Below are 22,978 nucleotides of genomic sequence, written 5' to 3' on the forward strand. Positions count from 1 at the left end.
CAACAGGTTGAGCATGGGCTTTGCATGTGGTGACCCATGTTCGGTGCCCTGAGCACTGCCAGGAGCAACCCCTATCTACAGTGCTGGGAACAGCCCCTCAGCATGATGGGAGGGGGGCCCTCCCACCCCCAACACTGGGTCTGCTTGGAAGCAGTTGTGACATAGTACTAGGATCTAAGATGCAGCTAGTACTTGATCTTATCTCCTAAGTATCTCATGGCTGTCAATCACGAATAATAGGTTAATAACATGTTTTTCAGTGCCAGACTTTACTCAGTGGTTCTTTTTGTTTTGCTTGTTTTGTTTTGGGGCTACACCTGTCTGTGCTCAGGGCTTCTCCTGGCTCTATGCTCAGGGATCACTTCTGGCAGGGCTTGGGGGGACCATATGGGATGCTGGGGGTCGAACCTGGGCTGGCTGCACGCAAGGCAAATTTCCTAGCCACCGTACTATAGCTCCAACCCCTTTATCCAGTGATTATTTTCCTGTAGTGTTTTTTTTTTCCTTTTTGTGTCACATCCAGCGATGCTCAAGGGTTATTCCTGGCTCTGCACTCAGGAATTACTCCTGGCAGTGCTTGGGGGACCATATTGGATGCCGAGAATTGAACCTGGGTCATCCGCGTGCAAGGCAAACACCCTACCTGACGTACTATGGCTCCAGCCCCCGAAACACATCAACTTTTTATAAAATTTTTAAAAAATTTTTATTAGTGAGACACCATGAGGTACCAGTGCCCATTTCCCACCACCATGGATCCCAGTATCCCTCCTTCTCCCCATCCCCCCATCCCACCCTACCTCTGTGGCAGGCATTCCCTTTTGTTCTCTCTCTCCTTTTGGGTGCTGAGGTTTGCAAAAGAGGCAATGAGTGGCAATCATGTTTGGTCTGTAATCTACTTTCAGCATGCTTCTCCCATCCTGGGAAGATCGTCCCAAGACCCTTTATTTGGTGCTCCCTTCTCTATCTGAGCTCCCTTTTCCCCTAGCATGTGTGACTGGCCTCCAAGCCATGGAGCAAAATTCCTGGTACTAATCTCGGCCACTCTTGGGTGTTAGTCTCCTATTTTGTTACTTTATGTTCTGCAGATGAATGCAGTCTTTCCATGTCTATCCCTCTCTTTCTGACTCCTTTCACTTAGCATGATACTTTCCATGTAGTACCACTTGTATGTAAATTTCATGACTTCATCTTTTCTAATAGCTACATAGCACTCCATTAACACATTAACTTTTATAAACTAAATAAGCAAATGGGACACAGGCCAGCCCCTCCCTTGCTGCCCCAGGTTTATTCTTTTTGGCTGGAATCTTCTGTTTATGAACATGCATGTACGTGCACACATTCGTATACTTGGTGGATACTTGCTCCCTATTTGGCCATGCCTGGCTTCCACCTCCTGTGTTGGGGATATCTCCCTCCTGTTTTGAACACATATAAGAGATGCCTCTAACGTACTCCACTCACCCAGTTATTCCTTCCTCCCGCTGTCTCCATGGTGGTGCCAGCCTCGACCGCGCCCCCTGGGAGGAGCCTCCTGCCAGTTGTGACTCAGCACCAAGCGCTGGTCGCAAGGTTGGGATGCTGGATCACCCTGGCTGCGGTCAGGGACAGAGTGAACCCTGGCCCACGTGGCTGGAACCATAATCCCTGCCAGCTTTTTGTCTCCACGAGGCAGGAAGGTCAGTGTGTGGCCCAGAGCCCTGCGCCTGGGGCATGGTAATTGTTTTAAAATCGTATCTTTTTTTGTTTTTTCAGTACTTGAAGGTTACTCCTGGCTCTTCCCTCAGGGAATCTTCTAGCAGTGCTCAGGGGACCATATGGGGTGCTGGGGATCAAACCTGGGTTTGCCACTGCAAGGCAAGTGCTCTACCTGCTCCACTATCTCTTCAACCCCTAAAATCTTTTAACTCATCCAGTGAAGCCACAACTAGGTTTTCCTCCCCTCTCCCCCACTGCCTGCCCCTTTGTTTACCTTCTTGGGTTAAACTTTGGATTTCCAATCACCCACAGGTCCCAGGATTCGCTTTCTTTGCAATAGACTGTCACTGGCTTCACTGGGTGAATTTTGTGACTCCGACCGGAGCTTTTCTCAGCCATCGTCTTAGGGCCTCAGGAACATCAGCCCAAGTCATCAAGGGTTTTGTGCTGATGGATTCAGGCAGAAAAGCGGGGCACAAGAGAGGCCAGCAGGCCCCGGGGCCCCTTGTAGCTTCACTGTCCTCTGCTGCTGCCTTCAGCGGTGAGCGATGTTAAGTGACATTGACTGGCTTGGGCTCTGGCTCTCCAGGGTTGCTCTGGTCACTTCCCTCCCCTTTCTTTTCTTGTCCCCTCCCCACCTGCCTTGTCCATTTCTCTCCTTTCCCACCAAGCCTGGCGAGTCCGTTCGGTTTCCAGGCAGCAGGAACCGTAAATTAGAGTCGACACAACCTTGGCCCTTGAGAATTTTTTTTTTAACTGAATCCCAGTGATTCAGTAAAGACACAGTGAGACAGTTACAAGGTTGTTCATGATTGGATTTTAGTTATATAATGTTCCAACACCCATCCCTTCACCAGTAGTGTACGTTTCCCGCCACCCTAGTCCCCAGTTTCCCTCCCACCCCGCCTGCCTCCCTCAGTGGCAGTCACTTTTCTTCTTTCTCAACCTCTGGGAACTTTCAGGGGCTATTTGGGAAGGCTGCAGGGACAGCAGCTGGGATGGGGGGTGGGGCTGCTACAGATCCTTGAGTGGGTCTAGTCCTCACCCCTCTAGTGGAAATCGGGAAGACAGCAGGCCCAGGATAATACCAGCCCAAATCAGCCTCCTTTGTTCTCTGCCTGAGCATCCAGGGAGCAAGCCCTGAGAGCGGCTCCAGAAGCTTCCGACTGTGCTTGTGCAGGGCTGTCCCTGGCATGCACAGATGCAAGGGTCCTGCCACCGCCTGGGCAAGTGGCACCTTCTCTGGGTACCCAGATCGGATTCATACCCCGGTGTGGGTCCCGTTTCATTGGCATGTTAGGTGGAGGCATGATTTTTAGTATTAAATCAAGGAGAAAACAGTGGTCTGGAGAGAACCCAATGGCTTTAATGATCCTTGCCCACGTGGTCTTCTGAAGGTCGGCAGGAGTGACCTCTGAACACAGAGCCAGGACTAGCCGTTGAGCACTGCTGGGTGTAGCCCACAAAATGAAAGGGAGCGGGAGGGGCTGGAGTCATAGTACAATGGGTAGGGTGTTTACCTTGGACATGGTCAACCCGGGCTCATTCCCCAGCATATGGTTCCCTTGAGCACCACCAGGAGTGATTCCTGAGTGCAGAGCCAGGAGTAACCCCTGAGCATTGCTGAGTGTGACCCCAAAAGTCAAAAAATTTTAAAAAACCCACAAAAACAAGGGAGAAGAAAGGAGGATGGGGAAGTCAGTGAGGGGTCAACTCTGGCACAAACTGGTTTGGTTTTGCTTCCTTTGGTAACCTCCTCTCTCAGACGTGGGCTGTTCAAGGAACATCACTGGCTGCTCCATTGAAGTGAGAAGCACGAGTCTAGCGCCCCTGCCACCAGGGTTCATTCTAATGCAGCTTTGGGTGGGGGCCTTATCCCCAGCTGGCTTCAGGACCAAGATTTGGTGAAATCAGTGGCCCCCATGGGTGGCTTATGTGACGCGGAGAGGAGAGAGATGGTCACTTTCTCTTGATCCTCCTCTGCACCCTTCCCCCACTCCTGGTGCCATTGGGAAGGCTGGGTCTGATGGTCTGCGATGAGCCCCTGCACAGCACAGGCCAGAGCACTGCCAGGTGTCTGTCAAATTCTAAAAAAGCTTGAGGTGACTCAGGATTACTGACTTTTTGCTATTTTTATAAAGGGCTTAGTCTGGGTGAGACAGAGAGCATATGCTCTGTACGCAGGAGGCCTGGGTTTATTATTATTCACACAAAATCACAAATTCAAATCAGCCTGTTATTCGTTGATTGCCTCGAGCAGGCCCCAGTAACGTCTCCTTCATCCTAGCCCTAAGATTATATTCAAGGCTCTTTAGGAGAATGAGACCCATCATTGTTACTGGTATTTGGCATATTGGGTACGCCAAGGGGAGTTTGCCAGACTCTGCCAGACTCTGCCCTGTGGGCAGGCTACGTTCAGTAACCTGCCAGTTTGTCCAAAGTAGGAATGAGATAATAAGATGTCATAATAAGATGTGGTTTTTATAGTCTCTGAGTCTTGGCCGCGCCAGGGGGCCAGTTGGTGGGTGTGACCCCCGCCTACTGGAATTTGGAGGATCTGGGTGGAGGATGCTCGGCCCAAATTCGAGTAGGCTTGGAGATCTCGGCCCCAGAACCCGCGTGACTTTGTCCCTCTGCCAGTACCTTCATGTGTGCAGATATATAATAATATATATTATATATAATATAATATTATTGTATATAATAATAATATTATTTTTTAAAATTTATTTTCTAATGAATCACTATGAGGTACAGTTACAGACTTACAAACTTTCACTTATGTTTCAGTCATACAATGATTGAGTACCCATCTCTCCACTAGTGCCCATTCTCCACCACCAATATTCCCAGTATTCCCCCCCCCCCGCCCCACACACACACCCATGGCTGGCGCATTCCCTTTTGCTCTCTCCTTTTGGGTGTTGTGGTTTGCAATGCAGTTATTAAGTGGCCATCATGTTTGGTCTATAGTTTACTTTCAGCACACGTCTCCCATCCCAAGTGGGCCCTCCAAGCATCCTTAACTTGGTGGCCCCTTCTCTATCTGAGCTGCCTTTCCCCCCAGCATGTGAGGCCGGCTTCCAAGCCGTGGAGCAATCCTCCTGGATCTTATCGCTACTATCCTTTAGTGTTGGTCTCCCATTCTGTTACTTTATATTCCACAAAGGAGTGCAGTCATGAAATTCGCATATAAGTGGAGAGAGTATCATGCTAAGTGAAATGAGTCAGAAAAAGAGAGGGACAGACATAGAGTCCTGGATTTAATCTCAGCACCTTGGACACTACTAGAAATAACCCCCAGCCCTAAGCACTCAGTAGAGTACAGCCTCTGAGCACCACTGAGTCCCCAAATAAAAAATTTCTAGACCTTTCCAATCAGATACAATCCCTGACATTTTATAGAAAATAATATTTTGATATCTCCCTAAATAGGAAAAATGTAATCTAAGAATTAGGGTTTATACATTGATCTTCTAAGTCCCTTGAAAGTTCATTTTCTTTTAATGCTTCCTTCTCTGGAAGTAACTTGGTCATTGACCAACAGAACAAAAATAACATTGACTCAGTGGAAAGTGATGACGTTTTTATCTAGAGAAACAGGAGCTTATTTTTGTCATAATAAAAACTGAAAGAAAATTGGAGGCTTGTGAAAACTTTTTTGATTATGGAGATTTTATTGGAAAAAAAAAGCAGCAAAGAAACACATTGAAGTGGCAAGAACGATTATTTACATGGGTGGGTGTGGAGAGGGTCGGTGACCAGAAGTGCTTTACCACTCCAGTCATATCTCTCTTCTGTGATGCTGGTGCCTGAATCCAGGGCCTCTTGGATGCAATATGTGTGCTCTCCCCTGAGCTCTACCCCCAGTTCCTGCCAGGTGTGATACCAACGTGCCACTGATCACAGGTCTCCTGAGCAGCCTGGACTAAATGATCATACTAGTTACAGGTGATGGTTTTCTTTTTTTTTTTTTTCTCTCATTGTTTTGTTTTTTGAGAGGGGTGGTCCCACCTGGTGTTGCTTAGGGCTTACTCCTGGCTCTGTTCTCAGGGATCACTCCTGACAGGGGCTTGGGGGAGTATCTGGGATGCTGGGGATCGAACCCAGGTCAGCCACATGCTAGGAATGCCCTACCTACTGCACTGTTGCTCCAGGTCAAGATATTTTTGTTACATTTCACTGTATCACTGTATCACTGTCATCCCATTGTTCATCGGTTTCCTCAAGCAGGCACCAGTAATGTCTTCATTCGTCCTAGCCCTGAGATTTTAGCAAATGCCACAGTGGCGGCTCCTTCAGGGTCAGGGGAATGAGACCCATCATTGTTACCTGGGTTTTGGCATATCGAATACGCCACGGGGAGCTTGCCAGACTCTGCCGTGCAGGCAGGATACGCTCGGTAGTCTGTCGGGTTCTCCAAACGTGAGAACTAGACAATAAGAGGTTGCTCAGCGGGCAGTTGGTGGGTGTAACGCCCAGCTACTGGAAAATGGGGGATTTTGGTGGAGGAGGCTCAGACCCGATCCGAGCAGGCTTGGAGATCTCAGCCCCAGGGCCCGCACACCTGGGTTCCTCTGCCAGTTCCTTCTTGCATGAGACTTGTCCAAACGTGTGGACAGTGGTCTTAAGCATGACTGTGGCTGGTTCCGGAGGTCTTCAGCTGCCGGAGCTCTGCTCTGGGCGGGGAGGGAGACTCAACCCACCCCCCTCCAAGGGGTCCAGGTGAGGATGGCGAGGCGTGGGGGCAGGAGACTGTTACATTTAAGGGTTTTTTTCTTCTTTTTTTTCTTCAATTTTTGGGCCACCCAGTGGTCTTCGATTACACTCTTGGCACTGCACTCAGGGATCACTCCTGGTGGGGAGCCATGTGGGGTGCCAGGAATTAACCCAGGTTGATCAAGGCAAGGCAAGCACCCTACCTATTATACTATTAGCCCCCTGGGTGGTGTTTTTACTTTTCTGTTTTTTAAGCTGCCTGACTGGTATTATTTTAAATTTAAATTAAAAAAAATCTGTCAAAAGTTAATTTGCCTTAAAATACTTACTTTCAGAGGCCAGAGAGAATTATACTGGAGATAATGTGCTTAAGGTACTTGCCTTCATGTGGCCAACCTCAGTTTAGTCCCTGACACCACATGTGGTCCCCTGAGCACTGCCAGGAGTAAGTCCTGAGCACTTTCCATTGTGGCCCAAACTGAACAGTTTTACTTTTATTTTTTTTCTTCATTTTTTATAATTTTATTTATTGAGTCACCGTGAGAGCAGTTACAAAGCTTTCGGGCTTAAGTCTCGGTCATACAATGAAACACCCGTACCTTCACCAGTGCCCATTCTCCACCATCAAACACCCCCATCCCACACCCCCTACCTGTGGGGCAGATGATTTCTACACTACTCTCTCTCTACTTTGATTACATTCAATATTTTGACACCAGACCCAACATTATTATTTGAGATTTTACCCCAACACTCAGATCTGCTGAAAAGGCAACAGTAGACAATTTGTTTTCTATTGCTGGTTAAGAATAACATATGATGTCGTGTGGCTGCAGTAGTGGCCGTGTGATTTTGAAATTTCGAAATTTTAACAATTAAATCTGGGTGTATTTCTGCCAAAACCTGCTGGGTTCCGAGATTTGTTACTGAGTCTCTGGGATCATGGCCATTAAGGAGCTTGATCAGGAGCCAGAAAGGCCATTCATGGGTGGTGACTCAGGGTCTCGTTGGGATGGGGAGGAAAGGGCCAGCTCCATCCCCATCCCCTGAGGCCCTGCGTGTCTCGTCACTGAGGGCCCAAACCTGACTGTCCAATGGCCTCTGGAGGATGGAGGCCACTGAGTCGCCTAGGGGGAGCAGGCAGAGGGACAATACCCTTTCCTTCCTGGGGTGGCCTGGTGGCAGTAACCTACTGTGGGGTCTGGACACATTTCTGCCAAAAGCCACTGGGTTCCGAGATTTGTTTCTGAGACTCTGGGATCATAGCTGTTAAGCAGCTTGATCAGGAGCCAGAGAGGCCGTTCATGGGCGATGACTCGGGGTCTCGTTGGTGTGGGGAGGAAAGGGCCGGCTCAACCCCCATCTCGTGAGGCCCCACATGTCTCGTCACAGTGGTCCCAAACCTGACTGTCAATGGCCTCTGGCAGATGGCAGCCACCAAGTTACCAAGGGGGAGCAGGCGGAGGGACAGCACCTTTTACCCCCTGGGGTGGCCCGGCGACAGTAACCTACTGCGGGGTCCAGACGCATTTCTGCCAAAAGCCTCTGGGTTTCGAGATTTGTTTCTGAGTCTCTGGGATCATGGCCGTTAAGCAGCTTGATCAGGAGCCATAGAAGCCCTTCATGGGCAGCAACTCAGGGTCTTATTGGGGTGGGGAGGAAAGGGCCGGCTCCACCCCTATCCTGTGAGGCCCCATGTGTCTCGTCACTGCGGGCCCAGACTGTCCAGTGGCCTCTGGAGGATGGTGGCCACCAGGCTGCCAGGGAGAACAGGCCAAGGCATGAAACCTATTCCCACCTTGGTTGACCCAGTACTGGTAACCTATTGCAGGGACCATATGCATTTTTGCCAAAAGCCGTTGGGTTTTGAGATTTGTTTCTGAGTCTCTGAGATCATGGCCATTAAGCAGCTTGATCAGGAACCAGAGAGGCCATGCCTCCAATTATATAGCTAAGCCAGAGGTGGTTTGTGGATGTGTCTCCCACATACCTAACTTTTGGCCGTTTCCTTTCCTAGTAAACTTTGCCCCACGTGTTTGGGGTCTGGCCAAAGTCACAGCAGCACTTTTGGGGTATCTGGAAGTCTGAGGGCGCCATCAGGCTGCTGATGCACTCGTCCTCATTGACCTGCTGATAACGATGCTGATGGCACCATACCCGCCCCCCCCCCCCCCCCCCCCGCACACACACACCCCACTGTCAGTTTTACTTTTAGAGGCCAGAAATCCATCACCTATCTGACAGGTGCTGATTCGGCAATTTCTGATGGTTGGTTTAAGATTTTGTTTCTGGGAGAGTGAAAACAGTGAAATCTCATTTTCCCAACAGGCCTTTGAATAGAAGTAACACCATTTTGGGCCTCTTGTCTTGTTCACTTCTCCTTCAAGCTGGGAGTGTGTTGTCCTGTTGCATGCTTCCCCCCTCCCCCTTCCCGCTCTCCCCCCAACCCTGGAATTCTCACAGTGGAGAGGCAAAGCTAGAAGAGCAGGAATTCCTAAATTTACCTAATAGATGACTGATAAGATTGGGATCACTGGAGTTTCAGAATGACCTAAAGGGTTGTTTAGATTATGTGACCTGCCTATTCCCCTTTTTCTGTTCCCAAGTTCCCAAAGTAGTCTTATGGTGGAAGGGTAGGTTTTTTTTTTTTTTTTTTTTTTTTTAGAATATCAAATTTTGTTTTCTACTACGATTTTCTAGTACGAACTCGTAGTTGACAAGTAAAACCTCCTGGTAGTGAAGTGTAAAGAGGGTGATTTATTGATCTTCATGGAGTATTGTGAAACAGAGTTAAAATAAATCATATGTTACTTTCCTAACTAAACAAAATAAGTGCATAAAGTCTAGGGGGCTGATGTTGTCTTGTGGACTTTGGGGGAGGTTTTTACCGCATAACAGTAATATTGAGGTTAAATCAATTATACCTTAAGCTTTTAGCTTTTCCACCTTCAAATGCAAGAGAACAGACTACTTTGGTTAAGAAAACAGAATATGCTCCTCCAATTGGTAGAGGCAAGTAACCGACCTTAGATATCCAGCCTGTGGTCCTGGATAGATAACAAGAAGCTGAGTCTAATCTCATTTTTATCTCTGGCCTCTTACTTTGCATGATCCCCTCCATTCTGGCTGCAAGGAATCTCCATCCTCTTCCCAAATGTGACTTCAAATCTTCTTGACTTTTGCGTAAAATTACCTGGAGCTGCCTCTTCCCCTCTTGCCCCCATCATTAAGGCATTGCAAGATAAGGTTAAAGGATCACCAACATGGACAATGGAGCCACTGGCACTCAAGTCTCACCTCTGTTGATTAGCCATTTGAACATGACTTGTTAAAACCTGCCTTGGTAGTAGTCAGATGTGTGTAATATTGCCACCTGCCTCATGGGCTTTCTGTGAGGATATATGTCATTGTATAGAACAGGGACTGCTCATTAAAACACTCTCTGTGTGTTGGCTGTCGTTATTGTTATCTTCTGAAGTTGCATGCTGTGAAGCCAACATGAGATTGGGCTCTGCAGATCTGTGTTTGATGCACACCCCGCCACTTACTAGTTGAGTGACACACCCCGCCACTTACTAGTTGAGTGACCTGGAATGTCAGTGTCCCTCTGGGCTTCAGCATATCACATGCTGGCTGGGTGGACCATATGTGACCTTATCACAAAATGACTGAGCACCTGACCACTGCAGGAAACTCAAGTGTTATTATCTGCCTGCCCTGTGAAGTCAACTTTCTCACCTGAGATCCTGTAATCTGCTTGGCTGCACCTATTCCATGAGATGATATGTTCGTTTGTTTTCTTGTGTGTGTATGTGTTTGTGTGTATATATTTGTATATGCGCATGCACATGCATGTATGTCTTTTACAGAACATGCATTTGCTATTTTGTTGATTTATTCTTTGTTTACCTCAGTTATTTCTCCACTTATCCACTTCATTCATTCTTATTCTTTGTCTCTGTCTGTCTGTCTCTTCCACCCCTGTCTCTTCTCTTATTGATTCAGAAATCATTTACGGATTAGGGTCAGGGTCTTTGAAATCTACCATTATTGCAACTAGAGTTCAGGAGGGAAGTGATGAGAACCTGAACTAGGTCTGTGATGTTGGAGGCTGAGAGGAGGGAATGAACTTTAGGAGCATTTAGAGAGAGGATTGGGCAGGCCTGCTGGCCATTTGGGTTTGAAGGGCAAGGGAAAGGAATGAATCAAAGACATTTTCTGGGATTCTCACCTGAGTCATTACATGGATGCCCACAGCATTATAAAATGGGTAATGTGGTAATGTGGGGTGGTAGAACTGACTAGGCCACGGAGGGCAGGGCAAAATGTCACATGGTAATCCTTCTGGTTTAGACAGTACGTTAGAGGGGCCTACAGAATGTCTGGATGGAGATGTTTAACAGGACCAAGCTGCTTTTTGTTTTTGTTTTTGTGCCACGCCCAGTGGTGCTCAGGGCTTACTCCTGACTCTGTGCTCAGGGGTCACTCTTGGCAGGGTGTTGGGGATTGACCCTGTGTTGGCTATATGCAAAGCAAGTTCCTTAACCCCTGTACTATGTCTCCAGCCCCCTAGGATCTAGTTTCTTAAACTCTGGGTTGTAATACTTTAGGGGTTGTATAACAGACTGTGGGTTGTGAAAAAAATATCTTAAAAATTTGTTTTTGAGGGTCTGGGGAAAAAGCTCAGTAGCCTGAGAACGTGCTTTGCATACAGGTGGCTTATGTTTGATCCTGCTACCTCAAGCACTCCCTAGCACCACTGAAAGTGACCCTCAAGCACTGAGCTAGGAGTAGTCCCTGAGTATCACTAGGTGTGGTCCATAACCCTAAAATTATTTGTTTATTTACTTATTTATTTTTTAAATATAACCCTAAAATTAAAAAAAATTGTTATGGGCTGGAGCGATAGCACAGCAGTAGGGCTTTTGCCTTGCACGCAGCCAACATGGCCGACCCAAGTTCGATTCCTCCGCCCCTCTCGGAGAGCCCGGCAAGCTACCGGGAGTATCTCGCCCGCACAGCAGAGCCTGGCAAGCTCCCCGTGACGTATTCGATATGCCAAACACAGTAACAACAAGTCTCATGATGGAGACGTTACTGGGCCCACTCGAGCAAATTGATGAACAACAGGATGACCGTGACCGTGACCATGGAACAGTATTTGGCAGTTCCTGGGGGCTACTTCTGGCTTAGTGCTGGGTGGAGGGGAGGGTTGTGTCACTCCTGGCAGTATTGGGGGACCCTGTGGTATCAGGGATTGTATCTGTGCCTCCAGCATGCAAAAATAAACTTTAGCCCATTAAACTCTCTTCCTGCCCTTCAATATTTACTTTAAGATAAATTCCCATAAGATTGATTATCCAGGCCTGGAGTTATAACACAGTGAGCATTGGCTTTGTACTTGGCTGACCTGGGTTTGATCCCCAGAATTTCATATGATCTCCTGAGCATTACCCGGAGTGATTTCTTAGCAGAAAGCCAGGAATAAGCCCTGAGCAACTCCAGGTGTGTCCCAGAAGCAATAAAACAAAGCATAACAAAAGAGATTATTATTCATAAATTAAATATATTCTGATTTTCTATGCCTGTATGCCTGGGGTCCTGTAAAAATTTTTGGTTTCAGGTGGAAAAAGATTCAGAGGGCATTGAACTTGGCTGCCTCTAGCTCACCTCTGAGTTGGCCTCTGACGTTCTAATTCTGGATTTCTTTGTGCGTGGGTGGGTGGTTGGAAGGTCTCCTCGGAGACTTTACAGGAGCTGGTGAACTGCTTGGATGGAGCCAAAGGGGCTGGACAAGAAATGAAAACTAAAGAGAGAGATTAGGTTGATCAGCCCCTGGGGATGGACTGAAGCCAGGTAACTGGAGCCAGAAATAAAAGAGGTTTTGGGGACAGAAATGAACTCGGAGGGAATCATGAAGGTAGGGTTCAAGTTCTGGTGGCTTTTAAAAATTATTATGGAAAGGTAAGTTGGGTGAGAAGGAGGAAGTGAGAAAAGGAAGGGTGGGTTTTCTGCAACAGAGGGGCTTTTACTCTCCTCCTCTACCCTCCTTTCTTTCTCCTTCCAGTCTTTGGGCCATTCTCAGTAGTGCTCAGGCTCCTGGTGAGATTCGGGACCATCTGGGGTGCTGGAATCCAGGTTGCTCCATACAAGGCTGGCTTCCTTGCCTACTCAACTATCTCTCCAGTCCGCCCTTCCCTCCCTCCCTCCCTCCCTCCCTTTCTTTCCTTCCTTCTTTCCTCTTTTTTTAAATTTTGGCCCAAATCTGGCAATGCCCAGGTATTCCTCCCAGCTCTGTGTGCCTGGCCGTCGTGATTGGGAACACTGGGTGCTGGGAGTCAAACTTTCTGAGGATCCTGTTGAACGAACTGTCTCTCAGGCTCTTAGTTGTACAGTTCTTTTTGTTTTGCTCTGAGACCATCCCTGGGCTTACATTTGGAGGGGCCACCGAATGCAGTGCTGGGTCACCGAATGCAGTACCTTAACCACCCTGCCCCATTAGCTCTCAGGCAATTAGTCCTATATGTTGAAGATCAGTTTCTGGTGGATTGCTCATTTCTGGAAGCCCCGTTGTGGGTTGACGTGAAGTCACAGGCGTGAAGGAGGTTGCCTAATAATGTGCACCCCAGGATGTTTAGTCATTAGGGCTCAGAAAGAGTACAGGGGGTGTGGAGGAAGTGCTGGAATAAGGGGAACTTGGAGGGCGGGAAGTCATACCAGGAAGTGAAGAGGAAGGAGCTGCAGCTTGCTCTGGGTTCAAAACAATTTTATTTGCATAAATTTAGATGAAAGACAGAGTTCAGTGCTTACACCTACAGCTGGCCTGGCAGCCACCTGGGAATGGAAGCTAAAGACCCCTGACCTAATGGACTTTGTTCAGTGATTCCTAAGGCAGGCCGGTGGGGTGTGGGGGGTGTGGGGGTGGCCCTAGCAAGGAGAAAGGGGCTGCAAGGAGCTGTAAAGCACAAAGACTGTTTATGGTCTGATGGGAGAGTCAGGTTTTTGCAAAGAGGGAGAAAAGGGAAGAAAATGGAAGGCCTCTTGGGCGAGCCTGGGAAGCCTGTGCAGGCTGCAGGGAAGTCAAAACTGGTCTGGTTTAAAATCCTACTTCTCTGGGGGTACAGGCCAAGAAGTGCAGTATGGGAGTTTGGTTCTTAGTGCTTCAAGGGTTGCCTGTATTGTTTTCCGAAAAGGGTTCTGGAGCGTGTCATTGATCTTTTTCAAATGTGGGAATGAAATATGGGATATTAAACATCGTAGGAGAATAACAAATGCCCCAAAGCAATAGAAACTGAAAACTGCTCTGCAGCAGGAAGTTTAGCACAGGGGAGCTCAGCAGGAGGAGGGAACCCCAGGGAAGCGGTGGAGGAAGTAAGCACTGGGGAAGCATGTGGTGAGGGACTGTGTTACACATGAAGCCCTGTCATTAACAGTATAGTAAACCAAGAAGACAAGATAAAGCTTAAAGAAAAAATCACCCCCACTCTTTTTTTTTTTTTAAGGGGAAGCACATCCGCTGGTGCTCAGGGTTGACTCTGGGATCACCCCCAGCAGGACTCAGAGTACCTGTAGTTGGTCCCAGGGATTGAAGCCTGGTGTGCCACTTTCTTTCATTTTTTTTTTAAACATCGTATTTATTTATCTATTTTGCTTTTTGGGTCACACCTGGTGATGCACAGGGATTGATCCTGGCTCTGCACTCAAGAATTATTCCTGATGGCGCTTAGGGAACCATATGGGATGCTGAGGATCGAACCCAGGTCGGCCACGTGCAAGGCAAATGCCCTATTCTCTGTACTATCACTCCAGCCCCTGGTCTGCCACTTTCAAGTGACATACCCTACCTGCTATGCTACACCTCTAGCCCCCTAAAATCCCACTTTAGCACAGAGAGGGCACAGGGATTAAGGCATTTTCTTACACTTGGCTGATGCTCTTTGACCTATTTCCTGGTTTCCTACATTTTTTTTTTTTAATTTGTGGGACCACTCAAGTACAGTTTTTTTTTTTTTGTTTGGTGCCAGGAATTGAACCTCAGGCCCTCACACATGCAAAACAAGTGCTCTACCTCTGAGCTACACCCCCAGCTCTTAAGCTCTATTCTTTATAAGTAAGTAAGTAAGTAAAGGCCCTCCCGTTGATCATCGATTTGCTCGAGCGGGCCTAGTAACATCTCCATTGGAGACTTTGTTGTTACTGTGTTTGGCATATCGAGACACTCTCGGTAGCTTGCTGGGCTCTCCGAGAGGGGCAGAGGAATCGAACTTGGGTCGGCCATGTTGGCTGCGTGCAAGGCAAAAGCCCTACTGCTGTGCTATCGCTCCAGCCCCTATTCTTTATAGAACATTTTAATTCTACAATGTAGTATTGTTAACTATGGTCACTGTATTATACATTAGATCCTTTGTCTTTTGATGATGGAATTGTGAAAGTTTTTTTTATAGAAAAGATACAAGTCTTATTATGTATGTAGTTTACAGATACTTTCGTTCTGTGATGCTTGGGTCTGGAGTTCTGCCTCTCAAGGCTTCCAGGACTCCTCATATGAGTTCTATATTTCAAAGCTCTTCTTGGCTTGGCTTGGAGATGGTGTCTTTTCCCAATCCTCATTGCCTGGGTTCCCTCCCTGTGACCTGTATGTGGTCCTAGAGCAGTAGTGGAAATGGGGCTAAACTGCACAGCAGACAGACTACATGCTTTGATGCCTGGAAGTTTGGGATTGACCCCTGGTACCTTATGGTCTCCATCCCACTGCCTATAGTGACCTAGAAACTCAGAGCTGGAAGCTCTGAGCACCACTGGCTATAGCTTCTACCCCCCCCCCCCCCCCAAAAAAAAGTGAAGAAAATATGTTGTGCCTGGAGACATAGTACAGTGAGAAGGGCACCTGCTTTGTGCACAGCTGACCTGGGCTTGATCCCTGGCACCCCATGGGGTCCCCTGAGCACCACTAGAAGGAATTCCTGAGCACAGAGCCAGGAGTAAACCCTGAGAACTGCTGGCTGTGGCCTCCAAACCAACAAATGTGCGACTGGGAAAATTTAATCCGTATGAAAGCATATAGCGTGAAACAGAAATCTTCTCAGCCATCCCCTTTCAACTCTACTGTCTAGACTTGAAATATTAAGCATTGTCCACAGGGTTCTCTGTGATGATTTGGATCCGGTTGGAACACTTCCTTTTGCAGCCTGCATAGTCTGACTTGGGGTGTAGCATATCAGGGGACTGACATTCTGTTAGAATTACAGGTTGCCTCTGCCTGGGTGGGTAAAGGTCAATGCCTTTGTGAGCCTTAAGACCCTAGCTTTGGGGCTGGAGTGATAGTACAGCAGGTAGGGCATTTGTCTTGCACGTGGCCAACCCGGGTTTGATTCCCAGCATCCCATATGGTCCCATGAGCACCGCCAGGAATAATTCCTGAGTGCAGAGCCAGGAGTAACCCCTGTGCATCTCCAGGTGTGACCCCAAAAGCAAAAAAAAAAAAAAAGACCTCAGCTTTGACCCTTTGTTCTTGTGATGTAGCATGTGGATGGCCTTGGCACTGCAGAGAACTGGGCAGGGGAGCTGAGTTGAACTGGACTGGAGCTAGCCTGGCTGCATGTCTTGGACTGAATTGCTCTGACCTTCTCTGTTCTTCCCTGCAAATAACCCCACATCTCTCTCTCTCTCTCAGGGATGGCTGTGAAGGTTTACTATGCCAGGAAGCACAGATAGCTCTGTTTCAGAAATTGAATCAATTGGGGGAGACAGATTATATAAATACTATGATGACGTGGGGGAGCCGTACCACATGTGGCCAAGGTGGGCAGGGAGAGCCAGGAGGTGTGTGAGAAACACACCCACTGGACCGGAAATTAAATAATGGACACGGAAGCATGCGGCATAGTGAAAGCCAGGCTTTTTATCGATGTTCTGGAAAGATTGGGGGTCCAGGAGACAGGTCACTGCAATAGATCACCACAAGCATTTTATTTCTTAGTATACAGATGCCTCCTCTGGTTCCTCATTGGCTGAACATTGGTGTGTAGTGTCTTATGGGCCGTCATCAAAGTTTTCTTGGATAATTTGCCTGTGTGCACCCCTGGGGATTGGTTGGGTTTGGGAAAGTGGGTCTCCATCCCTGTTTGTTCTCCTGCTGCGGGGGAAGGCTCCCTGGGGTGTGTGCTCTTAAGCACAGGGGTACTCTCTACTTTGATCTCCTTCTAAAACCCTACTTGTCAGTTGGTGAGTCATTTTGCAGGCAGGCTGCCAGCAATTTTCCACTTAGGGTTCATTGCTTTGTCTTGAAAATGGGCTACCGCTGGCCTTCTGGCCTTATTTGGTGTTGGTGTGGGGGGGGGGCGGGCGTTGGCTGAGAAGAACCTTGGAAGAGCCATGGGAGTTGGAGCGGGAACTGGCAGGGGTGAGGCACGGAGGCAAAGAATAAAGGCTGGACCCCTTGGGGAGATGCTTTCCAGGAACTGAGAGGAGAGACATTTGTGTAAATGAAAGCCCCCCCCCCACCCACACACACCCCCACCCCCACCCCACCATGGGAATAGGAAAGAAGACTCCCAGAAGTTCAGAGCTCTTCTCCTTTAAACCCTGGCTACCGCTCTTATCTGCACAGAGAACCCCAGCTTGGGAATGTAGAGAAAAGCCCTTCCCCAAAGCCCCTCTCCCCTCACAGAGAGGCCCATGTTCTCCCTTGAACATCTATCTATTTCCCTCCCTCCCTCCCTCCCTCCCTCCCTCCCTCCCTCCCTCCCTCCCTCCCTCCCTCCCTCCATCTCTCGTCTTTCTGTCTTTCTTTTCTTTCTCCTTTCTTCCTTCCTACTTTCCTTCCTTCCTCTTTCTCTCCTCTCTTTTCTCTCTCCTTCCTTCCTTCCTTCCTTCCTTCCTTCCTTCCTTCCTTCCTTCCTTCCTTCCTTCCTTCCTTCCTTCCTTCCTTCCTTCCCGTCCCTCCTTCCCGTCCCTCCCTCCCTCCCTCCCTCCCTCCCTCCCTCCCTCCCTCCCTCCCTTCTTTCTACCTTCCTTCCTATCTTTCTATGTTTCCCTCCCTCCCTCCTTCCTTCCCTGCATCGTTCTCTAGCATGGCACTGTTTGTGGGTGATAGTAAGTGGAGAGTGCCCAGGCTGCTCAGGCCAGCACTGTCATTTCTTTTTCTCTGGGGCTAACCCCAGGCAACCAATGGGATTCCTGGGGTCCACTGAACAGGTGGCGCACAAGGCCCCTTGAGGTTGGCACACACGGGCAGTCTGGCTGGCTGCCTGATGGGAGGGTAGGATTCATGATGCTGGACTTGCCCACCTCCACTGAATTCCACCCCCTGTCCCCAACCTCCATGACTGCATCTCCCAAGTGGTCTCTAGAGGGAGGGAGGGAGGGAGGGAGGGAGGAAGGGGGTGGGGACCTGCTCTTGGTGCCTCCTGCCCCCTTTCTTCCTCACTGCCAGTGGCCAGTCCCCTCTGTCCTCCACGGTCTCCCCCTCCAGCTCCTGACTCAGCCTGGCTCTGCCGGCTTCTGGGGGAAGGGTCTGTCGCCAGGCACAGTTATGGGCTGGCCAGGCCCTGGCTGAGTCCTGGGGTGGCTACGTGTGTGGCGGGAGTGGGGGGGGAGGAGGGCGTTGCCTGCTGGGGGTGTGGGTGGACAGGCCACAGCTGTGCCAGTTTGGAGATTCCAAGTCATCTAGCATGGTCCTCTTATCTTTCAGATTCATCCTGTCCTGGGTTGAAGATGTTTCCAGAAGAAGAGAAAGAGGTATGTCCTCCCAGAGTGGAAAATATACCAGTACTGGCACCCTCGTGCTTGAATGTTTTGGTTGGTTTCTGTGCATTGGTCTTTCTGTCCATTTGCCCACCCCCTCGGTGGAACTGGTTATGCCTAGGGTTTGGGTTAGGGTTCCCTGTTCGGTGGGTCATCCTGAAGGAGGGCTGCGGGGAGACCGAGACTCCCCCAGCCCTCGGACAGGGCCGCCTCCTGAGCCTTCAGAGCTGGGCTCTGGCTCACTTCTGCTGCCAACCACAGCGTGTCAGAGTTTCTCTTCCTGATCCGTGGCCCCACCACACTCTGTCTTCACCCTGTTTCTCCCTTCTCGGTTTTCTATTTCCTCCCGTCCTCCTTGAATTCTCTCACTTCTGTTGGGCATCCAGGGAGGGCCCGAGAGATAGTTCAGGGGTCAAGGCTTTTGCCTGGCGTGCATTCAGCCTTGGCTCAATCCGTTGCACCACCAGGACTGATTCACAAGTTTGGAGCCTAGAGGAGCCCATGAGTACCCCGGGGTGTGGCCCATGCCCTTGCCAACTGCACCCCCCCCCCCAAATAAAAATCCAGAGAAACTGTCATCACTTTCCTTATTGTGCTGCATGTCACCTGTTTTGAGTTTTTTTATTTTATTTTTTTTTGGTGGGGGGGGAGTCATACCTGGTGATACTTAGGGGTACTCCCAACTCTGTACTCAGGGATCACTCCCGGCGGTGCTCAGGGGGCCATATGGGATGCCAGGGATTGAACCCAGGTGGGCCATATGCAAGACAAGCTGTGCTCTCTCTCTGGGCCCTGCGTGGTCTCTTTGCTGTTGGTTTTCACAGTGCCAGGGATTGAACCTAGGACCTCACACAGGCAAGGCAGATTCTCTACCGCTGAGCAATGTTCACAGTTCTGTTCGTCTTTGGGAATTCTGGGCTTGGTTTTACACAGTGTGTGCAAGGCTGGCCTTCCTGAGCCTTACTTGAATTTGCTTCTCCACCATTCTCCAACCTTTTCTCGCCCACTGTTTTCCACTGTTTGCCAAGCTTGTTTCCAGCCTGCAACCCTCTGCCTGGCCCATTCACCCGCTAGTCTTATGCTTTGGCCCCCATTTGCGTGGCTTTTACCTGTGAGCCCTTGGAATATCCTGGGCCCTGCTGAAGATTGCGACTGGGGACAGTCTTCTGTTCACTCAGTTCCCTCAACCCAGTCGTGGGGTTCTGGTTCTCCCCTGCACTTTCAGGACTGGGGAAAGACAGTGTTCTGGTTTGTTTTTATTATTTTATTATTGTTTTATTATTATTATTATTATTTATTATTATTATTATTTTATAATTTGCTCGAGCGGGCCCAGTAACGTCTCCATTGGAGACTTTGTTGTTACTGTGTCTGGCATATCGAATACTCTCGGTAGCTTGCCGGGCTCTCCGAGAGGGGCGGAGGAATCGAACTCGGGTCGGCCATGTTGGCTGCGTGCAAGGCAGACGCCCTACCCGCTTACCCTTTATATAAATGCTGTGGCTTACAAAGTTGTTCATGATGATTTGTTTCAGGCATTCAGTATTCCAACACCAATCCCACCACCGTCACACCATCCCTCCAAGTTCTGGGTTTTTTTTTTTTTTTGGTCATACTCAGCAATGCACAGGCTCTGCACAATGCACACACCTGGCTCTGCACTCAGGAATTACTCCTGGTGGTCCTCCGGGGACTATATGGGATGCTGGGAATTGAATCGGCCACACCTGGCTGTGCTATCACTCCAGCTTCTCTGGTTTGGTTTTAAGGGTTTTATTTTCCCCCTTAAGGGGTGGTGGTTTGGGTATGCCCCAGAGGCAATCAGGGGCTATTACTGGTTCTGTGCTCAGGGGGTGACCCCTGGTGATGTTCAGGGGACCATTTATGATAGTGGGGATTATATCAGGTCAGCTGCCCTTGAGGCCTGTACTTGTACTATCTCTCCAGCCCTTAAACTAGACTCATTCTTTTTTTTTCCTTTTCCCTTTTTCTGTTTGTTTTTTGAGTGACATCTAGCGGTACTCAGCTCTTACTCCTATCTCTGGGCTCCGAGATCACTGTTGGGGGGAGGGGAATGGAGGGAACATAAGCCATAGTGGGGCTTGACGGCTTGCAAGGCTGATGCCTTAGCATCTGTATCTCACTTGCCCACAAACTAGTGTTTTATTGATTTGTAAGGTGTATAGTGAAGTGAGTACAGTACTTAATCTCAGGTGACCAGCCCAGTGTGTTTTCACTAATATCTCTCCTGTAGAAATAAGAATTGATTTTTTTTTTTGCTTTTTTGGGTCACACCCAGCAATGCACAGGGGTTACTCCTGGCTCTGCACTCAGGAATTACTCCTGGTGGTGCTCAGGGGACCATATGGGATGCTGGGACTCAAACCTGGTTTGGCTGTGTGCAAGGCAAATGCCCTACCTGCTGTGCTATCGCTCCGGCCCCAAGAATAGATGTCTTTAACACCCCTTAAAGACCCTGTGTCCCCATGTCTCTCCTTGGCAGTCTCTTGTTCCCCTTTGTCCCAAGGGTAGCCCTGTACCGTTCCACGATCAGGTTGACCGCTCTGTGTGTCACACTTCTGGGATCCAGCTCATTCTCCAGGAAGTCCATGCTTGGGGACATCGGTCAGACTGTGAGCTCTTCCTTGACCACGTTTCCTTTTTTTAATAATTTATAAATTTAAATTTAATTGTTATAAAGTTGTTCATAATAGTTCATTACATTTAACACCAGTCCCACCGTTGTGCACCTTCTCACCACCATAAGAGGAAAGTGTGTGAAGGTTATTGTATTTCAGCCTGGAGCCATTTAAGCCCTTGTATAAGAGATTACAAGCATGTATGTTAAGCCCAAACAAATGTATGCTACTTTTGGTCCATGGCTGGGCTAGAATATAAGAGGTCCAAGACATTCTATGGCATTCTCTTCTGAAAGCTTAATTTCAGGATCTCTGCATCTTGGCCATTGATGACATTATATGGTACTGGGGCAGTTTGTTGAGTGTGTCTGCCAAGCTACTGGAAAACTGGGGAGCTGGAGGGAGGAGGCCCAGTCCTACTTCGAGCGAGGTTGGAGGTCTCTCAGTCATGGGTCCTGCATGCCTGTTTTTTTCTGCGGGTTTCCTCATAGGTGAGGCTCATTGGAGACTGTACAGAGTGACCTGGATGGCTGCGGTTGGGTTCTGGAGGTTTTTGGCTGCCGGGGTTCTGCTTAGGGTGAGAAGGGAAACTCAACCCGCCCCGCTCCAAGTTGCCCCAGTGAAGACAGCGTAGTGCAGGATCAGGATGTTCTATGGTGCTCTCTTCTGGACCACCCTTCCCTTTGACAACACCTGTGGGTTTGGGGTTCTCCCAACCAGCTTCAGTTGTTTGGGAGGGGGCCTCCCCAGCAGGTACCACTCCTGGTGATACCTGGTGGTTCCTTTTTTTTTTTTTTTTTTGCTTTTTTGGGTTATACCTGGCAATGCACAGGGGGTTTCTCCTGACTCATGCACTCCTGGTGTGCTTGGAGGACCATATGGGATGCTAGGAATTGAACCCTAGTCGGCCACATGCAAAGCGAACACCCTCTCTGCTGTGCTATCACTCCAGCCCCACCTAGTGGTTCTGAGCCTGGTGGTCAGGTGCGTAGCCTGGCGAAGCCCTGGCATGAGCTTGGGACCTCGCGCATGCCAAACAGTGCTCCCACTCTCAGCTCCCTTCCCCAGCCCCGTGATGCTCAGCTTTGATAATGCACGAGAAAGGTTTACAGCATCGCTGAGAATGCCTTTGTTCACCATTAAGGTTTATTCCCCAGAAAGAAATAGCACCAGTAGCACGAAGGGAAAGACATGGTGACAGACCTGGGAGGGTCCAGGCGGAGCTGCTGGCCATCTTCTCCTAGTGGAGCTTGCCTCGCAGTGTTTGCTGTTGTGACACATCACACAGGGCCATGCTGGAGACCTTGTCTGCTTTTTACCTTTTGTTCGGGTTCAGTCACATGCCGCGCTCCCCCCTCCACACCACCCCCCCTCCGTCCCCATGGACCTTTCACCTCTACCACTGAAGGTGGAACTCCTCCCTTATCTCCAGATCCCCGCAAGGTCTGGGCTGTGCTAACCCAGTGCAATCCTAGTCCCCAGGAAGTAAACTCAGTTAGATTCTCCAGAGGCCAAAGCCCAGAAAACTAGGACGCGCCATCATGCAGGGCATTCTCAGGGGCCTAGGAGGTGTCTCCCAAGGATTCAGGCCTCCTCTTGGGTAAGGTGATTGTGGCTTTTGTGTGTTTTCAGGGAGGTTACACCCGGTGGTGCTCGAGGGTGACCCCTAGTGGTGTTCAGGCGCTCATGCAGTGCTTGAATCCTGGGCTTCTGCAAGGCATGTGCTTTGAGCCATCTCCCTTGGCAATGTTGATTGGGAGGACTATTGGTGTTTTTTTTGAGTGAAGTAACTCATTACTACACTCCTGTGTGAGTCTGATTACTGGGCGAGTGCTGTTGGGCCTGGGGCTGGACAGCACACTATTGGACTATTCCAAAAGCACACTTTTTCTTTTTTCCTCATTTCTGGGGCTTACTCCTTCTTGTCTCTGTGCTCAGGGACGACTCCTGGTGGGACCATACATGATGCAGGGGGATCAAAACCAAGTTGGCTATGTACAAGGCAAGTGCCTTACCTCTTGTACTATCTCTCTGGTCTCCTCAAAGACACATTTTAAAAGGTGTTCTTGGGCTAGAGAGATTGTATAGGTAGTATTGTATTGCTTTGCACAGGGCCCAGCCCAGCAGAAAGTCCCCTGAGCACCACCAGGAGTGACCACAATGAGCACAGAGCC

At 49.1% G+C, this 22,978-nt stretch overlaps 1 protein-coding gene across 3 annotated transcripts in view; it reads left to right on the plus strand.

Annotated features, from left to right (window-relative positions):
* The window catches only part of SNX10 (sorting nexin 10), a 68,943-nt gene that overhangs the window by 17,323 nt on the left and 28,642 nt on the right, over positions 1 to 22,978 (plus strand). For all 3 annotated transcript variants that reach the window (XM_056118482.1, XM_056118483.1, XM_056118481.1), the window contains exon 2: positions 18,113 to 18,159. In XM_056118482.1, coding sequence (XP_055974457.1) covers positions 18,136 to 18,159 — 24 coding nt within the window. In that variant the 5' untranslated portion in view covers positions 18,113 to 18,135. The remainder of the gene's footprint in view (positions 1 to 18,112; positions 18,160 to 22,978) is intronic.

Source organism: Sorex fumeus, unplaced genomic scaffold (genome assembly GCF_029834395.1).
Source record: "Sorex fumeus unplaced genomic scaffold, SorFum_2.1 ptg000037l, whole genome shotgun sequence".
In the NCBI taxonomy this organism is placed as follows: Eukaryota; Metazoa; Chordata; class Mammalia; order Eulipotyphla; family Soricidae; genus Sorex; species Sorex fumeus.